Source organism: Bubalus kerabau, chromosome 12 (genome assembly GCF_029407905.1).
Source record: "Bubalus kerabau isolate K-KA32 ecotype Philippines breed swamp buffalo chromosome 12, PCC_UOA_SB_1v2, whole genome shotgun sequence".
Classification (NCBI taxonomy): Eukaryota; Metazoa; Chordata; class Mammalia; order Artiodactyla; family Bovidae; genus Bubalus; species Bubalus kerabau.
Window position 1 is genome coordinate 44,762,466 of NC_073635.1, and position 25,412 is coordinate 44,787,877.

General features: G+C 35.2%; 1 protein-coding gene across 2 annotated transcripts in view; it reads right to left on the minus strand.

Annotated features, from left to right (window-relative positions):
- The window catches only part of KLHL1 (kelch like family member 1), a 518,247-nt gene that overhangs the window by 257,225 nt on the left and 235,610 nt on the right, over positions 1–25,412 (minus strand). For both annotated transcript variants that reach the window (XM_055542627.1, XM_055542626.1), the window contains one exon: positions 10,057–10,253. In XM_055542627.1, the coding sequence (XP_055398602.1) occupies positions 10,057–10,253 (197 nt within the window). The remainder of the gene's footprint in view (positions 1–10,056; positions 10,254–25,412) is intronic.

The following is a 25,412-nucleotide window of genomic DNA, read 5'->3' on the forward strand; positions in this document are numbered from 1 at the left end:
TAGAGTAACTTGGGGTCTGGGAGGAATACCCAATACTCTATTGGAAGCTATTTTTTGTTGAATTGTGCCTAGTTGTACATTTCTGAAAGTACTATTTTAAGGTAATGATCAGCCCCAGCTCTATGCTGCCTTGTGTACAAAAGGCAGACTGGGCTTCCCCTCAGGCAAGGATTGATTTAGCATGTTTCCTGTGAACTATAATCTATCCCTCTTCTTTTTATTACTATTTTAAAAAGTACTATTAAAAATCTTTAAGCTCAAGTGTAGTCCTTAACAAAAGTGACATTAAAAGAAAAATCTAAATGGAAGCATAAAAAGAAATTAGTTCCCTGATGAGTAATTCATTACCTCATCAGAAAATATAAATATTCTATAACATTAGTTCATAAGGTGCAAATTTTTGTAATAAACTCAAACTTTCATATGCATAGAAAATCAGTTTTTCATAGGCATTTAAAAATTCAGAACAAAAGCAAGTTATTGATTTCATTGTTGAAGAACTGATTTGCAGAATGAAAGACACTATAGCCAACAAGTTTCTGGCTTTTCCTTCTTCTGACACCACCTAGGAAGCCCTTTTAGAACTATTCTAACAAAGTAGAAATATTATTTATCATAGAATGAAATTCTATAGATTAAATAATTCAAATAATTAAATATTACTTACTAATCTCAAAAATATACAAGCAACACCTGCAGCTCAATTCCAGAAACATAAACGACCCAATCAAAAAATGGGCCAAAGAACTAAATAGACATATCTCCAAAGAAGACATACAGATGGCTAACAAACACATGAAAAGATGCTCAACATCACTCATGATCAGAGAAATGCAAATCAAAACCACAATGAGGTACCATTTCATGCCAGTCAGAATGGCTGAGATCCAAAAGTCTACAAGCAATAAATGCTGGAAAGGGTGTGGTGAACATGTGTATACCTGTGGTGGGTTCATGTTGATGTATAGCGAAACCAATACAATATTGTAAAGTAATTAACCTCCAATTAAAATAAATAAATTTATATTAAAAAATATTACTTACAAGTGACTCTGAAAATCCTTTAGATTTGGGTTTATAGGAAATTTTTTGACATTAGTGTTCCTTCTTGGAATTTCTTTCATTGTATTGTTCCACAGAATCAACTCATGATATAGCAACTCAACAAAGATTTAAATCTGGTAGTTAACCCTATGGACCATAGGCCACCAAGCTTCTCTGTCCATAGGTTTCTCTAGGCAAGAATACTGGAGTGAGTTGCCATGCCTACCTCCAGGGGATCTTCCCAATCTAGTGATCAAAACTGCATCTCCCATGTCTCCTTCTTTGCAGGAGGATTCTTTTACCACTATAGCCACCTGGGAAACCCCAAATAACCTAATACATTTTAATACTTTTAATAGTAGATTTTGCTTGTGTGTGTGTGCAGCTGTGTGCCAAATCATTGTATTTTAGAAATAGCCCAGTAAAAGAAATGAAAATAAAATCAGAGTTATGTAAATGAAAGAATTCCTACAATGAATGGAGTCTTTTTCAAATAGGTGAATATTATCATCTTCACCATTATCAACAGCAAAGCAGAAGGACGCATTTCTTAAAATAGAATATCTTCAGTTTGAATATGAAAACCTAAAATAGAAACATACTCAAAGGGCATCTGAATAGAAGAAATGGACTTTGTGTAAAATGAATCCTTTAAAAGCTTACAATTTTCCTTGGATCCTCTTTGAGTATGCTTAATTAGTCTTTGAAACGGTCATAAATGCACATTTTATTGTGGTTATTGTCTAGAATCCTAACAATTAACAATTTTTATATAGTCAAACTGCAATTGCATAAGTGAATATTTATTATAATATTACTATTTATTATACATTTCTGTCAATTTATCTGGTATAATCTGAATATCCCGTTTGTGTACAACACTAAGCAATTTAAGGACAATTTTTAAAAATTCTTCCACTAAAATCAACTTCCAGTTGCAGGCAATAGACTAGAATTTTACCAATGACTGTGAGTAATAACACAAAGTAAAACTGCTGGTGAAGAGTTGTCAGTCTAATTTAGGGACAAAGCAAGTAAAGGAAAGCATAAACAAACACAAGATGAGAGGAGGTTCCTTTCTATAGAGGCCTCTGCATGCTTCTCACTGCTTGTGAGGATTAAACATAGGTGGTGGTTGTCCTTCAAGCAACTTATTACACTCACTCAACACCTTTACTTCAATTTACAAAGAAATTCTGAAAATCGAATTTGGATAAGTTTCAGGTTGACATTTATATACTGATTTAAACTCATTATTCACACCATGTTTGTAAATGAGATACTCAAAGGGACTAACACAAAGCAATGAATGAAAAACAAAACAAAAAAATGTTCACAGCAAATTTTAGTACTAATACATCACATAGGAGTCCTGAGGAGAATACGGATGAAGTGAACTTTATTTTGGCAATGTAGGAAAACAAAGACATTTAAATTCCATTTGTTCTCTCAAAGCAAATTCTAGTTTATGGTTTATTTGTTGGACTTTTGGTAAAGATTAAAAAAAAAAAAATGCTGCTGACTAGAAATCATGAGAAATGTCAGGTGTTTTAAAACCATAAACAGAAACCACATCAATAAAGTTTATTTTCTCTGGCATTACTTTTACAGCTCTGAAAGACAAGTGAACTATGTACAGGAGCTTTCAGGTTCTGGCCTTTGAAAGGGCTGCTGCTCTTATGCTGAGTTTGGAAGGCTTGATGCTCCATCTATGAAACACCTGGTTTTTGAAGCTACTGACTGATCATAGCAGCCTCCAATTAGTCTTACTGAAACTGCTTCTGCTTCTAGAGTAAACATTGTGGAATCTTTCAAAGCTGGTAGCACTGGATAGAAAGTAAGGGTGAAGTGAACAGGGAAATGGTAAAACTGAGGAGCAAAATCTTCACGGAATTCTTTGATCTCATCCATGCTACAGGTTTATAGTGTCCATTTGTCTCAAGTAATCCATGCCCTGAAATATTCTGGATATCAGGAATCCAACTTGATATTCTGGTAATATGTAAATTTATTAGCACATTAAATAGAGCTTTAAGTTTGCAGTAAGACACTGTCATATTTAAATCTCCATTCTAGCATGTTCTACTATTCTTGAGTATGTTATTTAGCCTCACTAAACATTCAGTTCAGTTCAGTTGCTCAGTCGTGCCCTACTCTTTGCGACCCCATGAACCACAGCACACCAGGTCTCCCTGTCCATCACCAACTCCTGGAGTTTACTCAAACTCATGTCCATTGAGTTGGTGATGCCATCCAACCATCTTATCCTCTGTCATCCTCTTCTCCTCCTGCCCTCAATCTTTCCCAGCATCAGAGTCTTTTCCAATGAGTCAGCTCTTCACATCAGGTGGCTAAAGTATTGAAGTTTCAGCTTTAACATCAGTCCTTCCAATGAACACCCAGGACTGATCTCCTTTAGGATGGACTGGTTGGATCTCCTTGCAGTCCAAGGGACTCTCAAGAGTCTTCTCCAACACCACAGTTCAAAACCATCAATTCTTCGGCACTCAGCTTTCTTTATAGTCCAACTCTCATATCCATACACGACCACTGGCAAAACCATAGCCTTGACTAGATTGACCTTTGTTGGCAAAGTAATGTCTCTGCTTTTTAATATGCTGTCTAGGTTCATAAATTTCCTTCCAAGAGTAAGCATCTTTTAATTTTATTTTAGAATGGATATAACACATACTTTGCAGGAGTTGTGAAAAGATTAAAATTTAAAAGTTTGTTTAACATGTAGACAATGCTTGATATATTGTTGTTGTTCAATTGCTTAGTCATGTACGACTCTTTGTGATACCATGGACTGCAGCACACCTGGCTTCCCTCTGGCCTTCACCATCTGCTGGAGCTGGTTCAAACTCATGTCCATTGAGGTGGTGATGCCATCCAACCAATTTATCCTCTGTCATCCCATTCTCTTCCTTCCTTCAATCTTTCCCAGTATCGGGGTCTTTTCTGAGTCAGCTCTTCACATCAGGCGGCCAAAATATTGGAGCTTCAGCTTCATAATCAGTCCTTCCAATGAATATTCAGAATTGATTTCCTTTAGGATTGACTCAATCTCCTTGCAGTCAAAGGTACTCTCAAGAGTCTTCTGCAGCACCATAGTTCAAAAGCATCAATTCTTCGGCACTCAGCCTTCTCTATGGTCCAACGCTCACATCCATACATGACTACTGGAAAAATCATAACTTCGACTCTACATACCTTTTTTGGCAAAGTAACATCTCTGCTTTTTAATATGCGACCAAGCAAGTAAAGAGAAACATAGAAAAAAAAAAACAAAAAAAAACAAAAAATCTGGTATATACTATGTATTTAACTTGTGCACCACCAGCACCAGTAGAGATAAGCTTGCCATCAAGCAAAATGTCAGGAGCTGCCTGAGTTTCTCTTTTTCTTTCTCACTCACCCAGTATGTGTAAATATACATATTTTTATATATAATATACTCTTATGAAGTATTAACCTTATTCTTGGTCTTTCTTCTTGCCTTCTCCTCAGGCCATCTGAAGATTGGTCTTAAAATTAAATCTTGGCTCTTACTTGCTCAGAAATGTTCAGTGTTATATCCTTATTTTAATATAACATCACAAATCTTTAACAAAGTCTCCTTAACTCTGCAAAATTTTGCACTGCCAAAGCTTTTCCTGTTTTGGTCTCTTATATTATCCTACAATTTCATTGGAAAAGACCCTGATGTTGGGAAATATTGAAGGCAAAAGGAGAAGGGGGTAGCAAAGGATGAGATAGTTAGCATCACTGACTCAGTGGATATGAATTTGAGCAAACCCCAGAAGATAGTGAAGGACAGGGGAGCCTGGAGCATTACAGTCCATGGGGTTGCAAAGAGTTGAATACAACCTACTGACTGAATAACAAGGGCAACATATGTCTATTTGGGTCACCATTGTATCTTTCTACAGTTCCTGGTATGAAGTAGTCAATAGTAACTTCCCCTTTCAACAATGAATGCTATGAAGACACATCTATCTAGGTTTCCAAGCTATAGGAAGTTAAACAGATGCTATCTAGGAGATACCACATTATGGCAGAACTGAACAACAACAACCCTTAACAAAAAATTAATGATATGAAACTAGAATAAAAGTACTCTAAATGACAGAAAACAGTTTAAGGAAAGAGAGAGTTTTGAAAGTAATGTCACTTTTAATAGGATATTCAGAGAAGAGATTTTTGTCTAAGTGACCTTTGAGCAGAAAGCTGAATAAGGCAAAGAAAGGATATAAATATTTGGTAGAAGAGCATTTCCAGCAGAAGTAAGAAAGAACAATGCAAAGTTCATCTGGTGATAGTATGTTTGCTGTAGTCAAAAAATAAGCAAGAGGAACAGTGTGGCTGGAATTGTGTGAACAAGAAAATAACAATAGGAAATATCATTAGAAGTTAGAGGAAAACATGGATAGTCTTGCTGAATAACTGAATTTGGGAGTTCTGAGAATAGTAATTCTAAATATCCATGGGAACTATAGGAATTAGTCAATATATTACACATGCTCTCAATCATTACACATGCAGGTACATACAAATCTCAATGGAGATTTGTTGGGAAAAACAAATCTCAGTGGGAAGACCTGTTCTCTGTCACAAAGAAGTTGCAATGTAGTTGTGAAGTCAGTCATAAAGACACAAGGGATAATTAATTGCATAAGAAAATGTATAGTGACACCATTTAGTGCTAGGAAAAGGAATACTAAGGATTTAAATAAGACAGAGAATGCCATGAAAATTTTTAAAATATTTCTTAGGCGTGGGTGAACTTAAACTGAGAAGTGAGGGTGGTTATTTAGAATTATATACCAGGGATTCCAGATAAAAGAACTATCATGAATAAAGAACAAGTGAAAGGAATTCATGGACATATTGAGAAGTGGTGAAATTAATTCAATTTATTTTTTAGGAAAAATGCCTAGGCAGTTGTTGAGAAGTTAGGTGGGGAGAATTACTTCTATCAAAATGTGGAGCTTAAATTTGCTATTTTGGGGTATGTGTTTAAGACATTGTTGGATTAGAAAAACAAACCATGTTTTCTATGTAAAATAGATCTTGGATAGGGAATTGGGGACCTAAATAGCTGTGGAAATGAAGGTCAGGGAACTTTCTGCTAATGATCTCTACCTCTGTTCAATATGAACTGTTCTGACAAGTACTCCACAAAGGCACTGAACTCCTCAAGAACCTCCAGAAATCTCCAATCAACCATCTCAGTCTACATCAGTGAAGTTAATTGCTTTCAAGTGCTCACTTAGAAGTTACTTCAAGTTTCCATTCATCCACGTATTTGCCTGCATCTACCTGTGCAGAAATAATGGATTCGCCTTCATTTCCACTTTCTATACCTTGCACGAATGCTTTTAATTGTCAAAGTCTAAACCAGAACAATATGAAGAGAGGATTTCTTAAAAATAAAGATCCAGGAGTCTCCTCTAAAGGCAGAGCTGACCTTAGTAGGAAGTGATGTTGATGATGAGTAGAAATAGACAAGCAGCAGAGAAAGAAAACTCAGAAGACGGAAGGAGACTCCAGACCCTTCATTATCATCACACAAAACACTTCAACTTCAATATTATTCTTTCCTATGATATTTAAATTGAAAAGAAGGTTATACTACTAAAATTAACAACAGGATTAGAAAACACAAATGGTGCTGTTTCAAACAAAAACTCATTCTATCAAATACACAAAGATATCTATTTCCATGCCCTGATATTATTCAGCTATAAGAACCAAATCTTTTCAACTTTTCTTCATATTTCATGATTATAAAATTTTTGCTATTCTTATAATTCTCATCTTCTGTTTGTTGTTCTCTAATGTTTTTAAAATTAGATGTCCAGAATTAAGAACAGGTTTCATTTTGAACTCCAATAGAGTAAGAGGAACTATTTCCTTCAATTTTCTTGTTGGTATCTGTATATTCCTGTACCCAAAATGTAAATTAATGTTTCAGAATTTATTTTACACTTCTGTCTAATATTGAGCTTGCATTCAAAATTTTTCAATATTTCACACATGAACCACTGCCAAGCAGGGTCACTTTCCCTGAATAGATTTTGGAATCACACAAAATCAACAGCTGAAAATTCAAATAAGTGAAATTTCCAAAGGGAACAGCAAAACATATAAAAAGTAAAGGCATACAGACAGCAAGTTAAGACCTGAATGTTGAAAGATCAAGTTCATATTTAAAATATTTTGGCAAGGAAATTGAAAATTAAAACAAGAATGCCATGTGTAAAATAAGCAAAGAAGGCATATTTAGAGCCAATAAATATATTAATTCAGTACCAGAGTTTACTCAGTAGAAACCCTGAGATGTTTTGCTACTGAATGAGTTAAGGAGAAGAATAAGAAAAAGCTTAATAAGTTTGTTCTTGGAGCACAAATTAAATAGATTAAATGAGGAAATATGCAAGATTAAACATGAATCAGAGGCTAATATATGGTAAAAAAAATTATAATATCAGATACACTCATTTTAAAGCATTAGAACTGAGACAAAATAATACTCTAGGAAGACAACTGTTTTCCAGAAAATGTTTTGCAGTAAAAGAGTAACCCATGAGCATCTGGAGAACACTGGAGCTTCATGCTTCCAACAGAATTTGAAATCATTTTAATTTTGACAAGCATAACACAACACACGATCAATCCATAGTCTCAAAAATAAGTTAAGATAGAGTTGTTTAGAATGTTGAATGTCTTATCAAGGACATTCCTATATTTCTGTTTTACATGTATAGTTTACTATAAAGAATATTTTAATGTGTTTAAAAACTATATTGATACTATTGTGTGATAAATTTCAGATCAGTTCAAGCAGCTGCAAGGAAAATGTTTTGATTATTAAATTAATAATTTCAAACCAGACCAGAAGGGACCATTATCCCACTGGACATGGAGGCATATTGTTCTTTGGCTTAGCTAAGCCAGGAACTCTGAAGTGTAATGAAATGTGCATAATTAAATGACAGCAGTTGGGTTTTGATATTTTGGTTGATGAAGTATTTATTTACATTAATTTTATATGGTTCATATAATTTGAATAGTAATACTGTGCCCTGTCATAGAATATTTCAGAAAAAGAATTTGACAATAGAAGTACAAAGCAGGCATCTCCTTCCTTTATTTCTACATTTTATTTGATTTACTAATCTGCTTAAAGGATTAAAGAAGAAAATTAAAATGATATTGAGATTCTGTCTAAGAATAACAATAAGGAGACTTAAATGGCTGATTGTCATTAGTAATTTGAAAAGGTGCTAAATCTCAAAATAAGAGTTTCTAAATAAATAGCAACTATAAAGCTTAATGAGATTTATTTCATATAAATTATTCCTTTGAGTTGCAAAGAGAAAGCTATATGCTTTAGAGTTGGTTGTTCCAGTAATAAACATCAAATCATTAATAATATTAATAATAAAAATAGCAAGAATGGTTAACATTTTATATAGTGCTTGCTATATTCTAGGCACTCTATTAAGCATTTTTTTTTTTTTACTTTCAATATTGTATTGGTTTTGCAATGATTGCTTCTAGGATATAAAATGATCAGTATGAAAATATTCTAACTGATTATTCAATTCTAGAATGAAGATAACATTTAAAGAACACACTACAAAGTCCACCCATTTAAAGTGTACACTTTAAATGATTTTTAATCCTTCTGTTAAAATATCTACATGTATGTCTATACATACAGTAAGAAATCAAAGAGAAAAATATAAAATAGGCTTGTATTAAAGGACTATTTACTGACTGATAATCAATTTACACCTTTTATGAAAAATGGTACAGAAAGACAAATTTACAAAAAAAAAAAACAACCCACAAACATCATCTGATTTACGTACCTAAATATTTTCCCTTTTAGTATAAAAGTTCCCAGGAATTCTGAAATCCAATATTCACTATCCCAATAAATACTTTAAAATGTACTATCACTATCTTTTTTTCTCCATAAATCATACAGACAAATGCAAACCTAACATATCATGCTATGATAAAAAGTGTACTAGATAGCTCAGGATTCCATAACAAAATACTGCAGAGTAGGTGGCTTAGACAACAGGAATTTATTTCTTATTATTTTGAAGGATGAAAAGTCTAATATTAAAATATAGTGTTACTGGGTTCTCTAAGGACTCTCTTCTGAGCTGTCAGATGGCTATCTCCTCACTGTGTCCTCACATGAAAGAGAGAAAGGGGAAGCAAATTCTACAGTGTCTCTTCTTATAAGGGCATCCTGAGGGGCCTGCTATGATGACCTCACCTCCAAAGTCTCCATCTCCAAACACCATCACATCTGGGGTAGGATTTCAATACTGAATTTTGGTTAATATACCTCAGTCCATGGGCTTTTGAGGTGGTGCTAGTGGTAAAGAGCCTGCCAGTGCAGGAGACTAAAGAGACACAGGTTCAGTTCCTAGGTCAGAAAGATCTCCTGGAGGAGGGTATGGCAACACACTCCAGTATTGCCTGGAGAATCCCCATGGATAGAGAAGCCTGATAGCATTGCAAAGACTTGGACATGACTGAAGCAACATAGCATGCACAAACCTGAGTCCGTGGTAGAGAGGTTGTTTGAAAAATGCAAAAGAAAAAATTTTGTGACATAAGCTGCTAGCTCTTAACTAGAAAGAAAAGAGGGGGAAAAGCAGCTGTGGAAGGAGATGTAATAGATAGATATCCTGGGAGAAATTAAGACAAAAATTATTTTAAGAATCATTTAAAATCCCAAGCAGTCAATATCTATATCTATATCATCTATAAAATGTAAATGCAGCCATAATAAAGACCATTGTGTGATGTCTTTTTCTATTTTGAGGTTCTTAAATACTATACAGTACATTGTGTCTAGTGATAAAAATGTACCAGTGATTCAAAACTAATTTTGAGTTTTAATTTTGAATGCAATAGCTATAATTATTTTAACCTCTGACAATACAGCTATGCTGCTATTATTAAAAAATTACATTTCCTTACCATCGTGTAGCTATGGGCCACCTTCATTAATTCAATGCATCCTTGAGCATCTGCAAATGCTCGGATTCCTAAACAGTTTGATGGATGCAAGAGCTTCATGAGGAAATGGCAGCACACTTCCACTACTTGAGGAAGCTGAAGAAGGCAAGCTGCTGCAAGAAGGTTTTCAATGGTTTCTTCCTTTAATTCCAAGCAACCTAAATGTTAAAAGAATTATGAAACTGTTTAAAGCATGAAATAATATGTACCAGTCTATTATTCAAAACATTAGGCCAACCTTCTAGAAATTATTGAACCTAAATTGATAATCCAAATAAATACAACTCATGAAAGGTCAGTAATTGCTTTCAGCATCTTGCATTTCTTAATTTGTATGATATTCAAAATCATCCAAACATGAAGACAGCTTCCTCAGAAATACATGTACCCTATTAAACAGGAATTATGGTTGTTCCTTCGGTTGTGAATTCAGTAATGAAAAAAAAGAAAAGATAGATAGAAAAATATTTTACAACACATGTCTTTCCAGGTGGCTCTAGGGGTAAAGAACCGCCCTGCCAATGCAGGAGACACAAAAAAGAAGGGTTCAATCCCTGAGTCAGGAAGATACCCTGGAGGAGGAAATGGCAACCCATTCTAACATTCTTGCCTGGAGAATCCCATGGGCAGAGAGGCCTGGGGGGTTATAATCCACAGAGTGACAAACTGTTGGACACAACTGAGGCAACTTAGCATGCATGCACACATACACTTTTATAAGCTTAGGAGAGCAAAGATGCACTAACTTTCTGACAATATATACACTGTTTATATGAATATGGAATATTTAGGTGTCTTTAATTAACATCTGCATATATATTTATAACCACACATGTGGTATGTTGCTAATATTGTATTTAACTCACTGTGTCTATACATTCCTATAATATTTCTTTCTTTATGGTCAGTGTTGTGTGTTAGTCACTCAGTCATGTCTGACTCTTTGTGACCACATAAACTGTAGTCTGCCAGGCTCCTCTATCCATGGGATTCTCCAGGCAAGAATACTGAAGTGGGTAGCCATTTCCTTCTCCAGGGGATCTTCCCAACCCAGGGAACAAACCTGGGTCTTCTGCATTGCAGGCAGATTCTTTGCCATCTGAGTCAACAGGGGAGGAATTTTCCTTTCTTTCTGGTCAGTTAACCTCAAAACTGAGCTCTTCAATGTTTCTTTTCTTTTTTCCCCTAACTACTGGTATAACTTATTAAATAATGGAGCTATTTCTGGAATGTTTATAAATCTCATCTGTGTAAGTCAGATCAGGTCAGATCAGATCAGTCGCTCAGTTGTGTTGGGCTCTTTTCGGCCCCATGAATCGCAGCACACCAGGCCTCCCTGTCCATCACCAACTCCCAGAGTTCACTCAAACTCACGTCCATCGACAGTGATGCCATCCAGCCATCTCATCCTCTGTCGTCCCCTTCTCCTCCTGCCCCTAATCCCTCCCAGCATCAGAGTGTTTTCCAATGAGTCCACACTTCGAATGAGGTGGCCAAAGTACTGGAGTTTCAGCTTCAGCATCATTCCTTCCAAAGAAATCCCAGGGCTGATCTTCTTCAGAATGGACTGGTTGGATCTCCTTGCAGTCCAAGGGACTCTCAAGAGTCTTCTCCAACATCACAGTTCAAAAGCAGCAATTCTTCCGTGCTCAGCCTTCTTCACAGCCCAACTCTCACATCCATACATGACCACAGGAAAAACCATAGCCTTGACTAGACGAAACTTTGTTGACAAAGTAATGTCTCTGCTTTTGAATATTCTATCTAGGTTGGTCATAACTTTCCTTCCAAGGAGTAAGAGTCTTTTAATTTCATGGCTGCAGTCACCATCCGCAGTGATTTTGGAGCCCCAAAAAATAAAGTCTGACACTGTTTCCACTGTTTCCCCATCTATTTCCCATGAAGTGATGGGATCAGATGCCATGATCTTTGTTTTCTGAATGTTGAGCTTTAAGCCAACTTTTTCACTCTCCACTTTCACTTTCATCAAGAGGCTTTTGAGTTCCTCTTCACTTTCTGCCATAAGGGTGGTGTCATCTGCATATCTGAGGTTATTGATATTTCTCCCGGCAATCTTGATTCCAGCTTGTGTTTCTTCCAGTCCAGTGTTTCTCATGATGTACTCTGCATATAAGTTAAATAAGCAGGGTGACAATATACAGCCTTGACGTACTCCTTTTCCTATTTGGAACCAGTCTGTTGTTCCATGTCCAGTTCTAACTGTTGCTTCCTGACCTGCATACAAATTTCTCAAGAGCCAGATCAGGTGGTCTGGTATTCCCATCTCTTTCAGAGTTTTCCACAGTTTATTGTGATACACACAGTCAAAGGCTTTGGCATAGTCAATAAAGCAGAAATAGATGTTTTTCTCGAACTCTCTTGCTTTTTCCATGATCCAGCGGATGTTGGCAATTTGATCTCTGGTTCCTCTGCCTATTCTAAAACCAGCTTGAACATCAGGAAGTTCACAGTTCACATATTGCTGAAGCCTGGCTTGGAGAATTTTGAGCATTACTTTACTACCGTATGAGATGAGTGCAATTTTGCAGTAATTTGAGCATTCTTTGGCATTGCCTTTCTTTGGGATTGGAATGAAAACTGACCTTTTCCAGTCCTGTGGCCACTGCTGAGTTTTCCAAATTTGCTGGCATATTGAATGCAGCACTTTCACAGCATCATCTTTCAGGATTTGGAATAGCTCAACTGGAATTCTATCACCTCCACTAGCTTTGTTCGTAGTGATGCTTTCTAAGGCCCACTTGACTTCACATTTCAGGATGTCTGGCTCTAGGTCAGTGATCACACCATCATGATTATCTGGGTCATGAAGATATTTTTTGTACAGTTCTGTGTATTCTTGCCATCTCTTCTTAATATCTTCTGCTTCTGTTAGGTCCATACCATTTCTGTCCTTTATCGAGCCCATCCTTGCATGAAATGTTCCTTTGGTACCTCTGATTTTCTTGAAGAGATCTCCAGGCTCAACTATGTAGGTTTTCTTTCATGTAACAATTCAGCACATCCTTAGTGATTTAGTTCCATTCAGATTTTCCATTGCTATTGGGAGAAGTTTTCTAGGTCATGCAGTCTCAGAAATGATTTATATCACCTTAGCTTTTGTGATACACATGACTACCCTTCACTAGAAATATCTGCACTCATTTGTCCTGAACATGGGGTCAAATCACATACTAACATCATGACACATGTCAGTGGATCTGTGTTGCTACCACACCAACATTTATGATGTGACTGTGCCTCACCCTTACTCTTTCTTTTCTACCAGCTAAGTGTGCTTTATGCTCATTCACTCAGTTGTGTCCAACTGTTTGCGACTCCATGAACTGAAGGCAACCAGGCTCCTCTGTCCATGGAATTTTCCAGACTAGAATGCTAAAGTGGGGTGCCATTTCCTTCTTCAAGGGATCTTCCCAACCTAGGAATCCAACCCACATTTCTTGTATCTCCTGCCTTGGCAGGTAGATTCCTTACCTCTGAGCCACCTAGGAAGCCCACAAGCTAACTAAGGCCTACATAAAAACCCCAGTGAATGGAAGCTACATGGGAAGCAAGAAGCCTGAGCTCTGAATCCACACCCAGAATTATTAGCTTCAAACAACAATATGCAATATATAAACTAATAATACTCCAAAAATAAATTAAAACTTATACTTGAGTTGAAAGCTGTCTCAGGTGTCTAAATTGAACCTCAAGTGTAAAACCATAGGGAAAATAATTGATGAATATTTATTATGTTGTTGTTATCTAAATAAAAAAAATTTAATTTAAATTTATTTATTTTAATTGGAGGCTAATTAGAGAGATGGTATGGGGAGGGATGTGGGAGGGGGATTCAGGATTGGGAACACGTGTACACCGTGGTGGATTCATGTTGATGTATGGCAAAACCAGTACAATATTGTAAAGTAATTAGACTCTAATTAAAATTTAGAAATATATTCTTGCCAGCTGGAATACATTTTTTAACTTTGTGATGATATTGTCATTTTTTTTTCTTAGATGTATCTTTATTTCATCATTCATTCTTATTCATTTTTATTATATTCTAAGAGAAGTTGTTTACTGTAAAAAATTCAGCTTTTAAGGACAGGATACTTATTAAGAAACCTCTTCATAAACAGAATGCCTTTATTTTTTGCCCACATCAAAAATTTATTCTGAATTTTTAAAAATATCAATACTTTACAATAATAGTACAATAAGCACTTAAGTACATTTTCCTTAACTTAACTAAGAAAAACACAATCACAAAGTGTTAACATTTTGCTATATTTATGTATATGTTTGTGTGTTTATCCTATAGTTGATGAATTATTTTAATAGTACTTCTAATCAACATGTATTTCACTTCTGAATACTTCAGTGTGTCTCTCTTTAAAAACAACAGCATTCTTTTAGATAGCCACTCACAGATTTAATTTTTTACACTCAAAAACAATAGTATTTGCCCTAAAGTAAATTTCCCCAAATGTTCAAATAAGATGCTTTACTGATTTTATTTTTAAATTCAGCATCTAATCAAGGGCTTCCCAGTTGGTGCAGTGATAAAGAATCATCCTGCTAATGCAGGAAAGCAGGAGATGCAGATTCAATTCCTGGGTTGGGAAGACTGCCTGGAGTAGAAAATGTCAACCAGTTCCAAAATTCTTGCCTGGAAAATCCCATGGACAGAGGAACCTATGGGCTACAGTCCAGGGGGTTGCAGAGTCAGATATGGCTAAGCGCATGTGCATGCATGCTCACGCACACACACATACACACACACACACACACACACACACACACACACACAATGAAATCTCATACATTATTTACTTGCTACATCTCTTTGGTCTTCTTTAATCTGGAACAGTTTGCCAGCCATTTTGTCATTCATGACATTTATATTAGGGGAGTTCAGACCAGATGTTTTTCAGAATTCCTTGATGTGAATTAGTCATATTTTCCCCCCCATGATTAGATTTAGCCAATACCTTTTGGTAGGGAGACAATATAAGTGCTGTTTTTCATTCCATGCATACAGAGTGAGTGATAAGGGCAGTATATCCCACTCTTGCTGGTGTTAAATTTGGTATCTTGTTTAAAATAGTGTCTGCCAGATACCTTTATTTTAAAGAAACTTAAATTTTTACAGAAATATTTCCCTTTATAATTAATAAGTCATATGTTGTTGAGGGATAATTTCAGTTTAAAACATGACATTTCACTCATAACTTAACATGTTTAATAGATGAAGAGAATTATGTTTCATTTATGAGTTTCATTGAAAGGATGAAAGCAAAGAAATCTAAAGCCTGTTTCCCAGTATATCAAGGGATTTGATGAAGAAAAGAGAGAGGTAAATTCTATTTACCTTTGGATATAAATTCAAAGGAAATTAAAATAATTTTATTGCATATTAGTTGCTAATTAAATTAGTTACCTAAATTTTAGCTTGGTATAAAAGAGGGACATTATCAATAATAAAAGTTATAAACAAATTTTCAACATTTTAATAAATGCACAAGGACCCTCTTCAGATATTATCAACTACTAGAACATCAAACATCATGATCAATTTGACAGAGGACACATTTGTCAATAGCAATAAAATAATTTGAGGTGTTTATATTTCACATTATCGGTAACATTGTCATTCAATAATAATGTCAAACAACCAGTCTAAATGACTTTAAGACTAATTATATTAGTGTAATTATACATATATATATTAAAGCTTATGGAATATTCAAGTCAGTTCAGTCGCTTAGTCATGTCTGATTCTTTGCGACCCCATGAATAGTAGCATGCCAGGCCTCCTTATCCAAATATACTATGGAATATTATTAAACATCAAAATAAAATATTCTAAAAATTATAGAAACCTATACTTTATGTAGATTTTATGTTTTATGAAATATGTACCCATACACTTATATCTGGAGAAGACAATGGCACCCCACTCCAGTACTCTTGCCTGGAAAATCCCATGGACAGAGGAGCCTGGTAGGCTGCAGTCCATGGGGTCGCTAATAGTCGGACACGACTGAACGACTTCACTTTCACTTTTCACTTTCATGCATTGGAGAAGGAAATGGCACCCCACTCCAGTGTTCTTGCCTGGAGAATCCCAGGGACGGGGGAGCCTGGTGGGCTGCCATCTATGGGATCGCACAGAGTCGGACACGACTGATGCAACTTAGCAGCAGCAGCAGCAGCAGCACACTTATATCAATAAAAATATAAGATATAGGGAAGATAAAATGTGTACAATAAGATCTGTTATTATTTACTATTGATTATAAGCACAACAAGTATATATACATATATATGTATGTGTTTAAAATTTTGTCATGATTTTGGAGGAACTGTATCTAAAATTTTTCAATGATTATCAAAAAGATGCTTGTTTTTTTAACACTGATCATGTGAAAATCAGTTTAAAAAGGATACATTCAGATGATATGATCTTTATAGATTCTATTTTTACTGTGACTTCAGAACATTAGGAGAGTGACTTTAATTTTAATTGATTATTGGTCTCAGTAGCATATGTGCAGAAAGAATTAACAAATTAACACAGCAAGTTTGAACTGCTCTCCTTGAAAAGGCATGCTCGCAAGATTTGCCCTTGATTGGTATCTGAAAACTTAGATTTCAAGAGGGTTCCCACTATTCAGTAGTATATATGGCTCACTGTGCCTAAACTGTTCGTGTAAACATTATGGCTTATGCTTAACAACTGCTTTCTTTCTGGGAGTCTTGAATTTTGGCATATACTAAGCAAAAGCTGCCTCAATAAAAACTCTCCCTTGTTGATAACAATTCACAGACTTTGTAACAACTCATTGCAGAGGAAATTAAGTGTACCCTGTACTATTCCATTTGAAATGCCAACCTTGGAAGTTTGCTCCTGATTGCTCCAAGACTATACACTGTACACTATTTCCCTATCCTCATTATGCTCTGAATCTTTTTGATAAAACAAATCAGAACCATTGGTTTGTATGCTGAGTCCTGTGAGTCATCCTCTCATGAATCATCAAACCTGGAGTGTTAGTCTTGAGGATATCCCAATACAGCTTTCTAATTAGAATAGTTGAGGTGATGGGTGAAGTTTGAGATATACTGTGTCCACAGGCTGGAAGATACAATATTATCAGGATTGCAACTGACCCCAAATTAATCTATAGGTTTATTATGATTATATTCAAAACCCAAGCAGACATTTTGTAGAAATTTTAGCATTCTAAAGTTCATATATAAATGCAACAACCAAGAATGTTCTTTGAAAAAGAACAAATGTAGAAATAATGACACTATAGATCTTAAGACATTTTATACAGCTGTAGTAATTAAAATTTATGGCTATTGGTCTAAATATAGACAAATAGATCAATAGAAAAGAATGGATTCTAAAAATACAACCAATAATATATAAAGTTTTGCAAAGGAACAAGAACAATTCAATTGAAAAAGCACAGTCTTTGAATAATCAGAACAAGCAGATATCCATGTACTAAAACTTATATTTTAGTCTACACAATATATAACATTTACTCAAAATGGACCATCGTCCTAAATTTAAAACTTAAAGTTACAAATCTTCTCTAAGAAATCTCTATAACTTTAAGTTAATTAATTATTTCTAAGATAAAATGTCAAAAAGTATAATCTACAGGAAAAAAATGTTAAAAATCATTACAGTGACAGTAGTAAAGGAACAAAAGATGAACTATGAACTGGGAAAAAAATGTTTGCAAAATCATATGTCTGATAAAGTACTTGTGTCTAAAATACATAAAGGACTCTCAAACGAAATAATAATAAAAATCTTATTATATAAAGCTTATATAAAAATGCTTATAAAAATGGGTAAGTGATCTAAGCAGACAGTCCACAAAAGAAGATACATGACTCTAAAATGCTCAACATAAAATTCAACATCCATTTATGATAAAAACTCTCCAGAAAGCAGGAATAGAAGGAACATACCTCAACATAATCAAAGCTATATATGACAAACCCACAGCAAACATTATCCTCAATGCTGAAAAATTGAAAGCATTTCCTCTAAAGTCAGGAACAAGACAAGGGTGCCCACTTTCACCATTACTATTCAACATAGTTTTGGAAGTTTTGGCCACAGCAATCAGAACAGAAAAAGAAATAAAAGGAATCCAAATTGGAAAAGAAGAAGTAAAGCTCTCACTGTTTGCAGATGACATGATCCTCTACATAGAAAACCCTAAAGACTCCACCAGAAAATTACTAGAACTAATCAATGACTATAGTAAAGTTGCAGGATATAAAATCAACACACAGAAATCCCTTGCATTCCTATACACTAATAATGAGAAAACAGAAAGAGAAATTAAGGAAACAATTCCATTCACCATTGCAACAGAAAGAATAAAATACTTAGGAATATATCTACCTAAAGAATCTAAAGACCTATATATAGAAAACTATAAAACACTGGTGAAAGAAATCAAAGAGGACACTAACAGATGGAGAAATATACCATGTTCATGGATTGGAAGAACCAATATAGTGAAAATGAGTATACTACCCAAAGCAATCTATAGATTCAATGTAATCCCCATCAAGCTACCAACAGCATTCTTCACAGAGCTAGAACAAATAATTTCACAATTTGTATGGAAAAACAAAAAACCTCGAATAGCCAAAGCGATCTTGAGAAAGAAGAATGGAACTGGAGGAATCAACCTACCTGACTTCAGGCTCCACTACAAAGCCACAGTTCTCAAGACAGTATGGTACTGGCACAAAGACAGAAATATAGATCAATGGAACAAAATAGAAAGCCCAGAGATAAATCTAAGCACCTATGGACACCTTATCTTTGACAAAGGAGGCAAGAATATACAATGGATTAAAGACAATCTCTTTAACAAGTGGTGCTGGGAAATCTGGTCAACCACTTGTAAAAGAATGAAACTAGAACACTTTCTAACACCATACACAAAAATAAACTCAAAATGGATTAAAGATCTAAACTTAAGACCAGAAACTATAAAACTCCTAGAGGAGAACATAGGCAAAACACTCTCTGACATACATCGCAGCAGGATCCTCTAGGACCCACCTCCCAGAATATTGGAAATAAAAGCAAAAATAAACAAATGGGACCTAATTAACCTTAAAAGCTTCTGCACATCAAAGGAAACTATTAGCAAGGTGAAAAGACAGCCTTCAGAATGGGAGAAGATAATAGCAAATGAAGCAACTGAAAAACAACTAATCTCGAGAATATACAAGCAACTCCTACAGCTCAACTCCAGAAAAATAAATGACCCAATCAAAAAATGGGCCAAAGAACTAAATAGACATTTCTCCAAAGAAGACATACAGATGGCTCACAAACACATGAAAAGATGCTCAACATCACTCATTATCAGAGAAATGCAAATCAAAACCACTATGAGGTACCATTTCACACCAGTCAGAATGGCTGCGATCCAAAAGTCTACAAGTAATAAATGCTGGAGAGGGTGTGGAGAAAAGGGAACCCTCTTACACTGTTGGTGGGAATGCAAACTAGTACAGCCACTATGGAGAACAAGAGTGGAGATTCCTTAAAAAACTGGAAATAGACCTGCCTTATGATCCAGCAATCCCACTGCTGGGCATACACACTGAGGAAACCAGAAGGGAAAGAGACACGAGTACCCCAATGTTCATCGCAGCACTGTTTATAATAGCCAGGACATGGAAGCAACCTAGATGTCCATCAGCAGATGAATGGATAAGAAAGCTGTGGTACATATACACAATGGAGTATTATTCAGCCATTAAAAAGAATACATTTGAATCAGTTCTAATGAGGTGGATGAAACTGGAGCCTATTATACAGAGTGAAGTAAGCCAGAAAGAAAAACACCAATACAGTATACTAACGCATATACATGGAATTTAGAAAGATGGTAACAATAACCCTGTGTACGAGACAGCAAAAGAGACACTGATGTATAGAACAGTCTTATGGACTCTGTGGGAGAGGGAGAGGGTGGGAAGATTTGGGAGAATGGCATTGAAACATGTAAAATATCATGTATAAAACGAGTTGCCAGTCCAGGTTCGATGCACGATACTGGATGCTTGGGGCTGGTGCCCTGGGACGACCCAGAGGGATGGAATGGGGAGGGAGGAGGGAGGAGGGTTCAGGATGGGGAACACATGTATACCTGTGGCGGATTCATTTTGATATTTGGCAAAACTAATACAGTTATGTAAAGTTTAAAAATAAAATAAAATGTAAAAAAATAAAAAATAAAATGCTCAACATAATTAGTATTTAAGAGAATGTAAGGTGAAATGCACAGTGAAATACCACTACACATGCATTAGGACTGCTGATGGGAATATGAAATGGTATAACCGTTTTGGAAAATAGTTTTATACAATTTTGCTTTTAAAATGACTTAGTCATCCCACTCTTAACTATTTACCCAGGAGAAATAAAATAATATGTTTATATAAATCATTTTGCATGAATGCTTATAGTAGATCTATCTTGTAATGACCAAACCCTGAAAACAACCTAGATGTTCAACAACAAGTAAATGGGAAAATAAATTGTAATCTATTCATTTACTGTACTACTGTTCAGTAATAATTTAAAAATATTGATATGTGCAATATCTTGGTTAATTATGCTGAGTGAAAAATTATGTTGAATGTATAAAATCAGCCAAAAAAACTTTATGATCCAGTTTAATTAAAATTCTTAAACATCTAAACTTATCAGTTATGAGTGACACAAATCAGATCATTAGTACCTGAGCATGGGGAGGGATGAGTAGATGCAACAAAATGGATCATGAAAAGAGGTGACAGATATATTCCTTATCCTGATTGTGGTAATGGTTTTACATGTTTGTGTGTTACCCCCTCAGTCATGTCTGACTCTTGGTGATCCCATGGACTATAGCCCACCAGGCTGCTCTATCCATGAAGTTTTCCAGGCAAGAATACTGGAGTGGGTTGCTATTTCCTTGTCCGGGGATCTTCCCCACCCAGGGATCTAATCTGTGTCTCCTGCATTGCAGGCAAATACTTTACCATCTGAGCTACTAGGGAAGCCTTTCTACATGTATACACATGTCAAAGTATCACATTATACACCTTATGTATATGTAGCTCATTGAGTGTTAATTATTCATTAATAAAACTTTAAAAAAAGAATACTCAAATGTTAACCAAGATAATTTGAGTTGACTACTAACTGTAAATACTTTCTGATGGTTTTAATTCAAACTTTACTAACAAAATCACAAAGATAGGATATTATAATTTAGAGAAATTGTGGTTATATGTTCTTTTTTTCTTAAGCTTACAATATATAGATCTTCTTATTATGATCATGGAAACTTCATATACACTATTGTCAATTTAAAATGCTTGACCAAAGTACTGTATAAAAAATCTTATAAGTGTAAGCCTAACATATAAAATAGTGTATGTGTGTGTGTGTATATCCATGTTAGTATGTTTACCTTCCCAAATCAAAGTGTTTCATAGATATTATACAGTGAAATGTTATAGGGTATATAATAAAAAAATATTCAATCCAAATTCAAATGCTGGCTCTAACATTGTACTTTATAATAATTTAGGTAAAATATTTGCAGGGCATCTCACCATTCTTTCTTGTGAGAAACTAAATTTTCATAGGTTATCTGCAGACTAATTTTTAAAAGTTACTTAGTGATAACTTTGGATGTAAATTTGGAGGATGTAACATTGTTTGTTTCAAAGAGTCAAAAATATTCTATTTTTTTCAACTTGGAATATATCCAATGAAAGGATACATTTGTAAAAGCCAGAAGGCATAAATGGAATATAGTTAGTGTTGAGCTTGAATGCACATAAATTGAGTTATCTCATGCATGATCTACTTTGTATCTATAACCTGGCTATTTCGCTGGCACATTTAGAAGGTAGAAAGGCAAAAATCTGCTAAGTATTTGACTTAAAAGTGAACCTAAAAAAGATACAACTGGCATTAATGGGGGGAAAAAAAGCAATTCTATACATCCACTAAGTCAACTTTTAAGGCATTACTGTTCACAAAGAGCTTTAACACTTACTGAGAGGTAAAGCCTGTATGATTTTACTTTAGGTGCCACTGAAAATTAGCTTAAAATATCTGATAGGCAAATGAAATAATTAAGAAGCTGATAACTATAGCAGTAGAAAACCATGAGAAATTTTTTTCTTAAATAATAAGGAAACATTTAGAATCTTCCTTGACAAGTCCAAAGGATGAGAGCTGATTAATTGATAAGGCTCAACACGTCATCAGGAAACTGCCATCTTCTCAAGATCCTTGCTGTTTCTCTCATAGTTGCCATAGTTTTAAGCTTCAAATTCAGACAAGAAAACACCCATCAGAAGAGAAAATATCCCTTTATGTAGAGTTCTTTTGAATCAGTGAAGATATCTTTACTAAAAGTTCCCCAAAGCCCTTTTTTATGTTGTCTAAGAAAAAAATTTTATGACATGACCATAAAATGATCAGCAATATTTAACCAATAATTACCAATGAGGTAAAACCTCAGTCATTGATTTTAACCCTACACAAATTGTATCAATAGAATCACTCTCTGTTGAGTTGACTGGTGGAGTAAGAAGGTACTGAGTTTTGAATAGGGTACCTCCAATGTGTGCTGCCTTTCAGTTCAGTTCAGTTCAGTCACACAGTTGTGTCCGACTCTTTGCAACCCCATGAATTGCAGCACGCCAGGCTTCCCTGTCCATCACCAACACCAACACCTGGAGTTCACTCAGACTCACGTCCATCAAATCGGTGATGCCATCCAGCCATCTCATCCTCTGTCGTCCCCTTCTCCTCCTGCCCCAATCCCTGCCTGTATCAGAGTCTTTTCCAATGAGTCAGCTCTTCACATCAGGTGGCCAAAGTACTGGAGTTTCAGCTTCAGCATCATTCTCTCCAAAGAACACCCAGGACTGATCTCCTTTAGAATGGACTGGCTGGATCTCCTTGTAGTCCAAGGGACTCTCAAGAGTCTTCTGCAACACCACAGTTCAAAAGCATCATTTCTTCAGCACTCAGCTTTCTTCGCAGTCCAACTCTCACATCCATAAGTGACCACTGGAAAAACCATAACCTTGACTAGATGGACATTTGTTGGCAAAGTAGCGTCTCTGCTTTTGAATATGCTATCCAGGTTGGTCATAACTTTCCTTCCAAGGAGTAAGCGTCTTTTAATTTCATGGCTGAAGTCACCATCTGCAGTGATTTTGGAGCCCAAAAAAATAAAGCCTGGCACTGTTTCCATTGTTTCCCCATCTCTTTCCCATGAAGTGATGGGACCGGATGCCATGATGTTCGTTTTCTGAATGTTGAGCTTAAGCCAACTTTTTCACTCTCCACTTTCACTTTCATCAAGAGGCTTTTGAGTTCCTCTTCACTTTCTGCCATAGGGTGGTGTCATTGGCATAACTGAGGTTACTGATATTTCTCCCAGCAATCTTGATTCCAGCTTGTGTTTCTTCCAGCCCAGCGTTTCTCATGATGTCCTCTGCATATAAGTTAAATAAGCAGGGTGACAATATACAGCCTTGATGTACTCTTTTTCCTATTTGGAACCAATCTGTTGTTCCACATCCAGTGTTACCTTTACCTCACATTAAATAAATGCTAAAGCTACTGACTAATCCAAACACATACAATTAGACTCAAACTCTGATTTCCTAAAAGGGAATATACTTAAATTTACTCTGTACTGGAGTGAAAATATGTAAAATATAAGGGGAAGAAAATTGTGACTGTTATAGAAGAATATGAATCTATGTTGTTTACATTTTTAATAGACAAGCTGTATTCTAACAACTGTGCTGTACAACCATATTTCATGCATTAAGCCAGTTATTTTGAAAAAAATAATACATTTTACCTTGTAAGTGCAAGAACTGCCTATAAAATACATAAAGTAAATTAAAATAGCCTATCCATCTGTCATCTATCTCCATGTTTCTTCATTAAAAAAAAATCATTGCTACATTAGAATTAAAACAAAGTAAAAAAATGACAGTTTAGAAATGTATAGAGGATTAAAGAATAACGTTTTTCCTAAAATACTTTAGATTTACATAAATTTGCAAAGGTAGCACAGACATTTTTCATATAGCATATGCTAGTTTCTCCTAGTTAATATATATGATCCATATATTAATGAAACAGCATTGTTATATTGTTATTAAATAAAGTTCATTCTTTACTCACATATGCTGTTTTATTTTTTACCTATTGTCCTTTTTTTCTGTTCCAGGATCTCATGTAAAGTACCGTATTTCATTTAGTCATTATATTTCCTTAGGAAACCCTTGGCTGTGACAGTTTTTTTTTTCTTTTGTTTGTTTGCTTAGTGTCTTAAGTTGTGTCTGACTCTTTCTCGACCCTATAGACTACAGCCTGCTAGACTTCTCTGTAGGTGGGATTTTCCAGGCAAGAACACTGGAGGTGATGGTTTCTTAGACTTTCCTTGTTTTTGATGACTTTGACAGTTTTGAAGTACTATTTAGTTATTTTGTAGACGGTCCCTCAATTGGGATTTGTTTAATTATGATTACACTGATATTATGAGCTTTAGGGCTCATCACATCATATCAAGGGTGCAAATTATCAGCATGACATCACTGTTGATATCAATTTTGATTACTTGGGAGAAGTAGTGTTTGTCAGGTTTCTGAATGCTAAAGAACTCTTCCCCTGTCTAGAAGAAAGTACTAATGCACAGCCACACTTAAGGAACAGGGAGTTATGCTCTATCTCTTTGAGAACAGATTATGTAAATGATTAGAATTTACTTATTTATACCAATAAATTCCTAGGGTTGTTTCTTTTTTTATTTTTTTAAATTTAAATTTATTTATTTTAATTAGAGGCTAATTACTTTACAATATTGTATTGGTTTTTGCCATCCAAACATCTTGTACTCTATCATCCCATTCTTCTCCTACTTTCAATCTTTCCCTGCATCAGTCTTTCCCAATAAATTGGCTTGCACGGGGTGATCAAAATATTGGAGCTTCAGCTTCAGCATCAGTTCTTCCAAAAAACATTAGGGTTTATTTCCTTTAGGATTGATTTGAATTGCATGAAGTTCAAGACTTTTAAGAGTCTTCGACATCACAGTTCAAAAACATCAGTTCTTTGTTATTCAGCCTTCTTTATGGTTCAATTCACATCCATGCAGAACTCCTGGAAAAACCATAGCTTTGACTATATGAGCCTTGGTTGGCAAAGTTTTGTCTCTGCTTTTTAATAT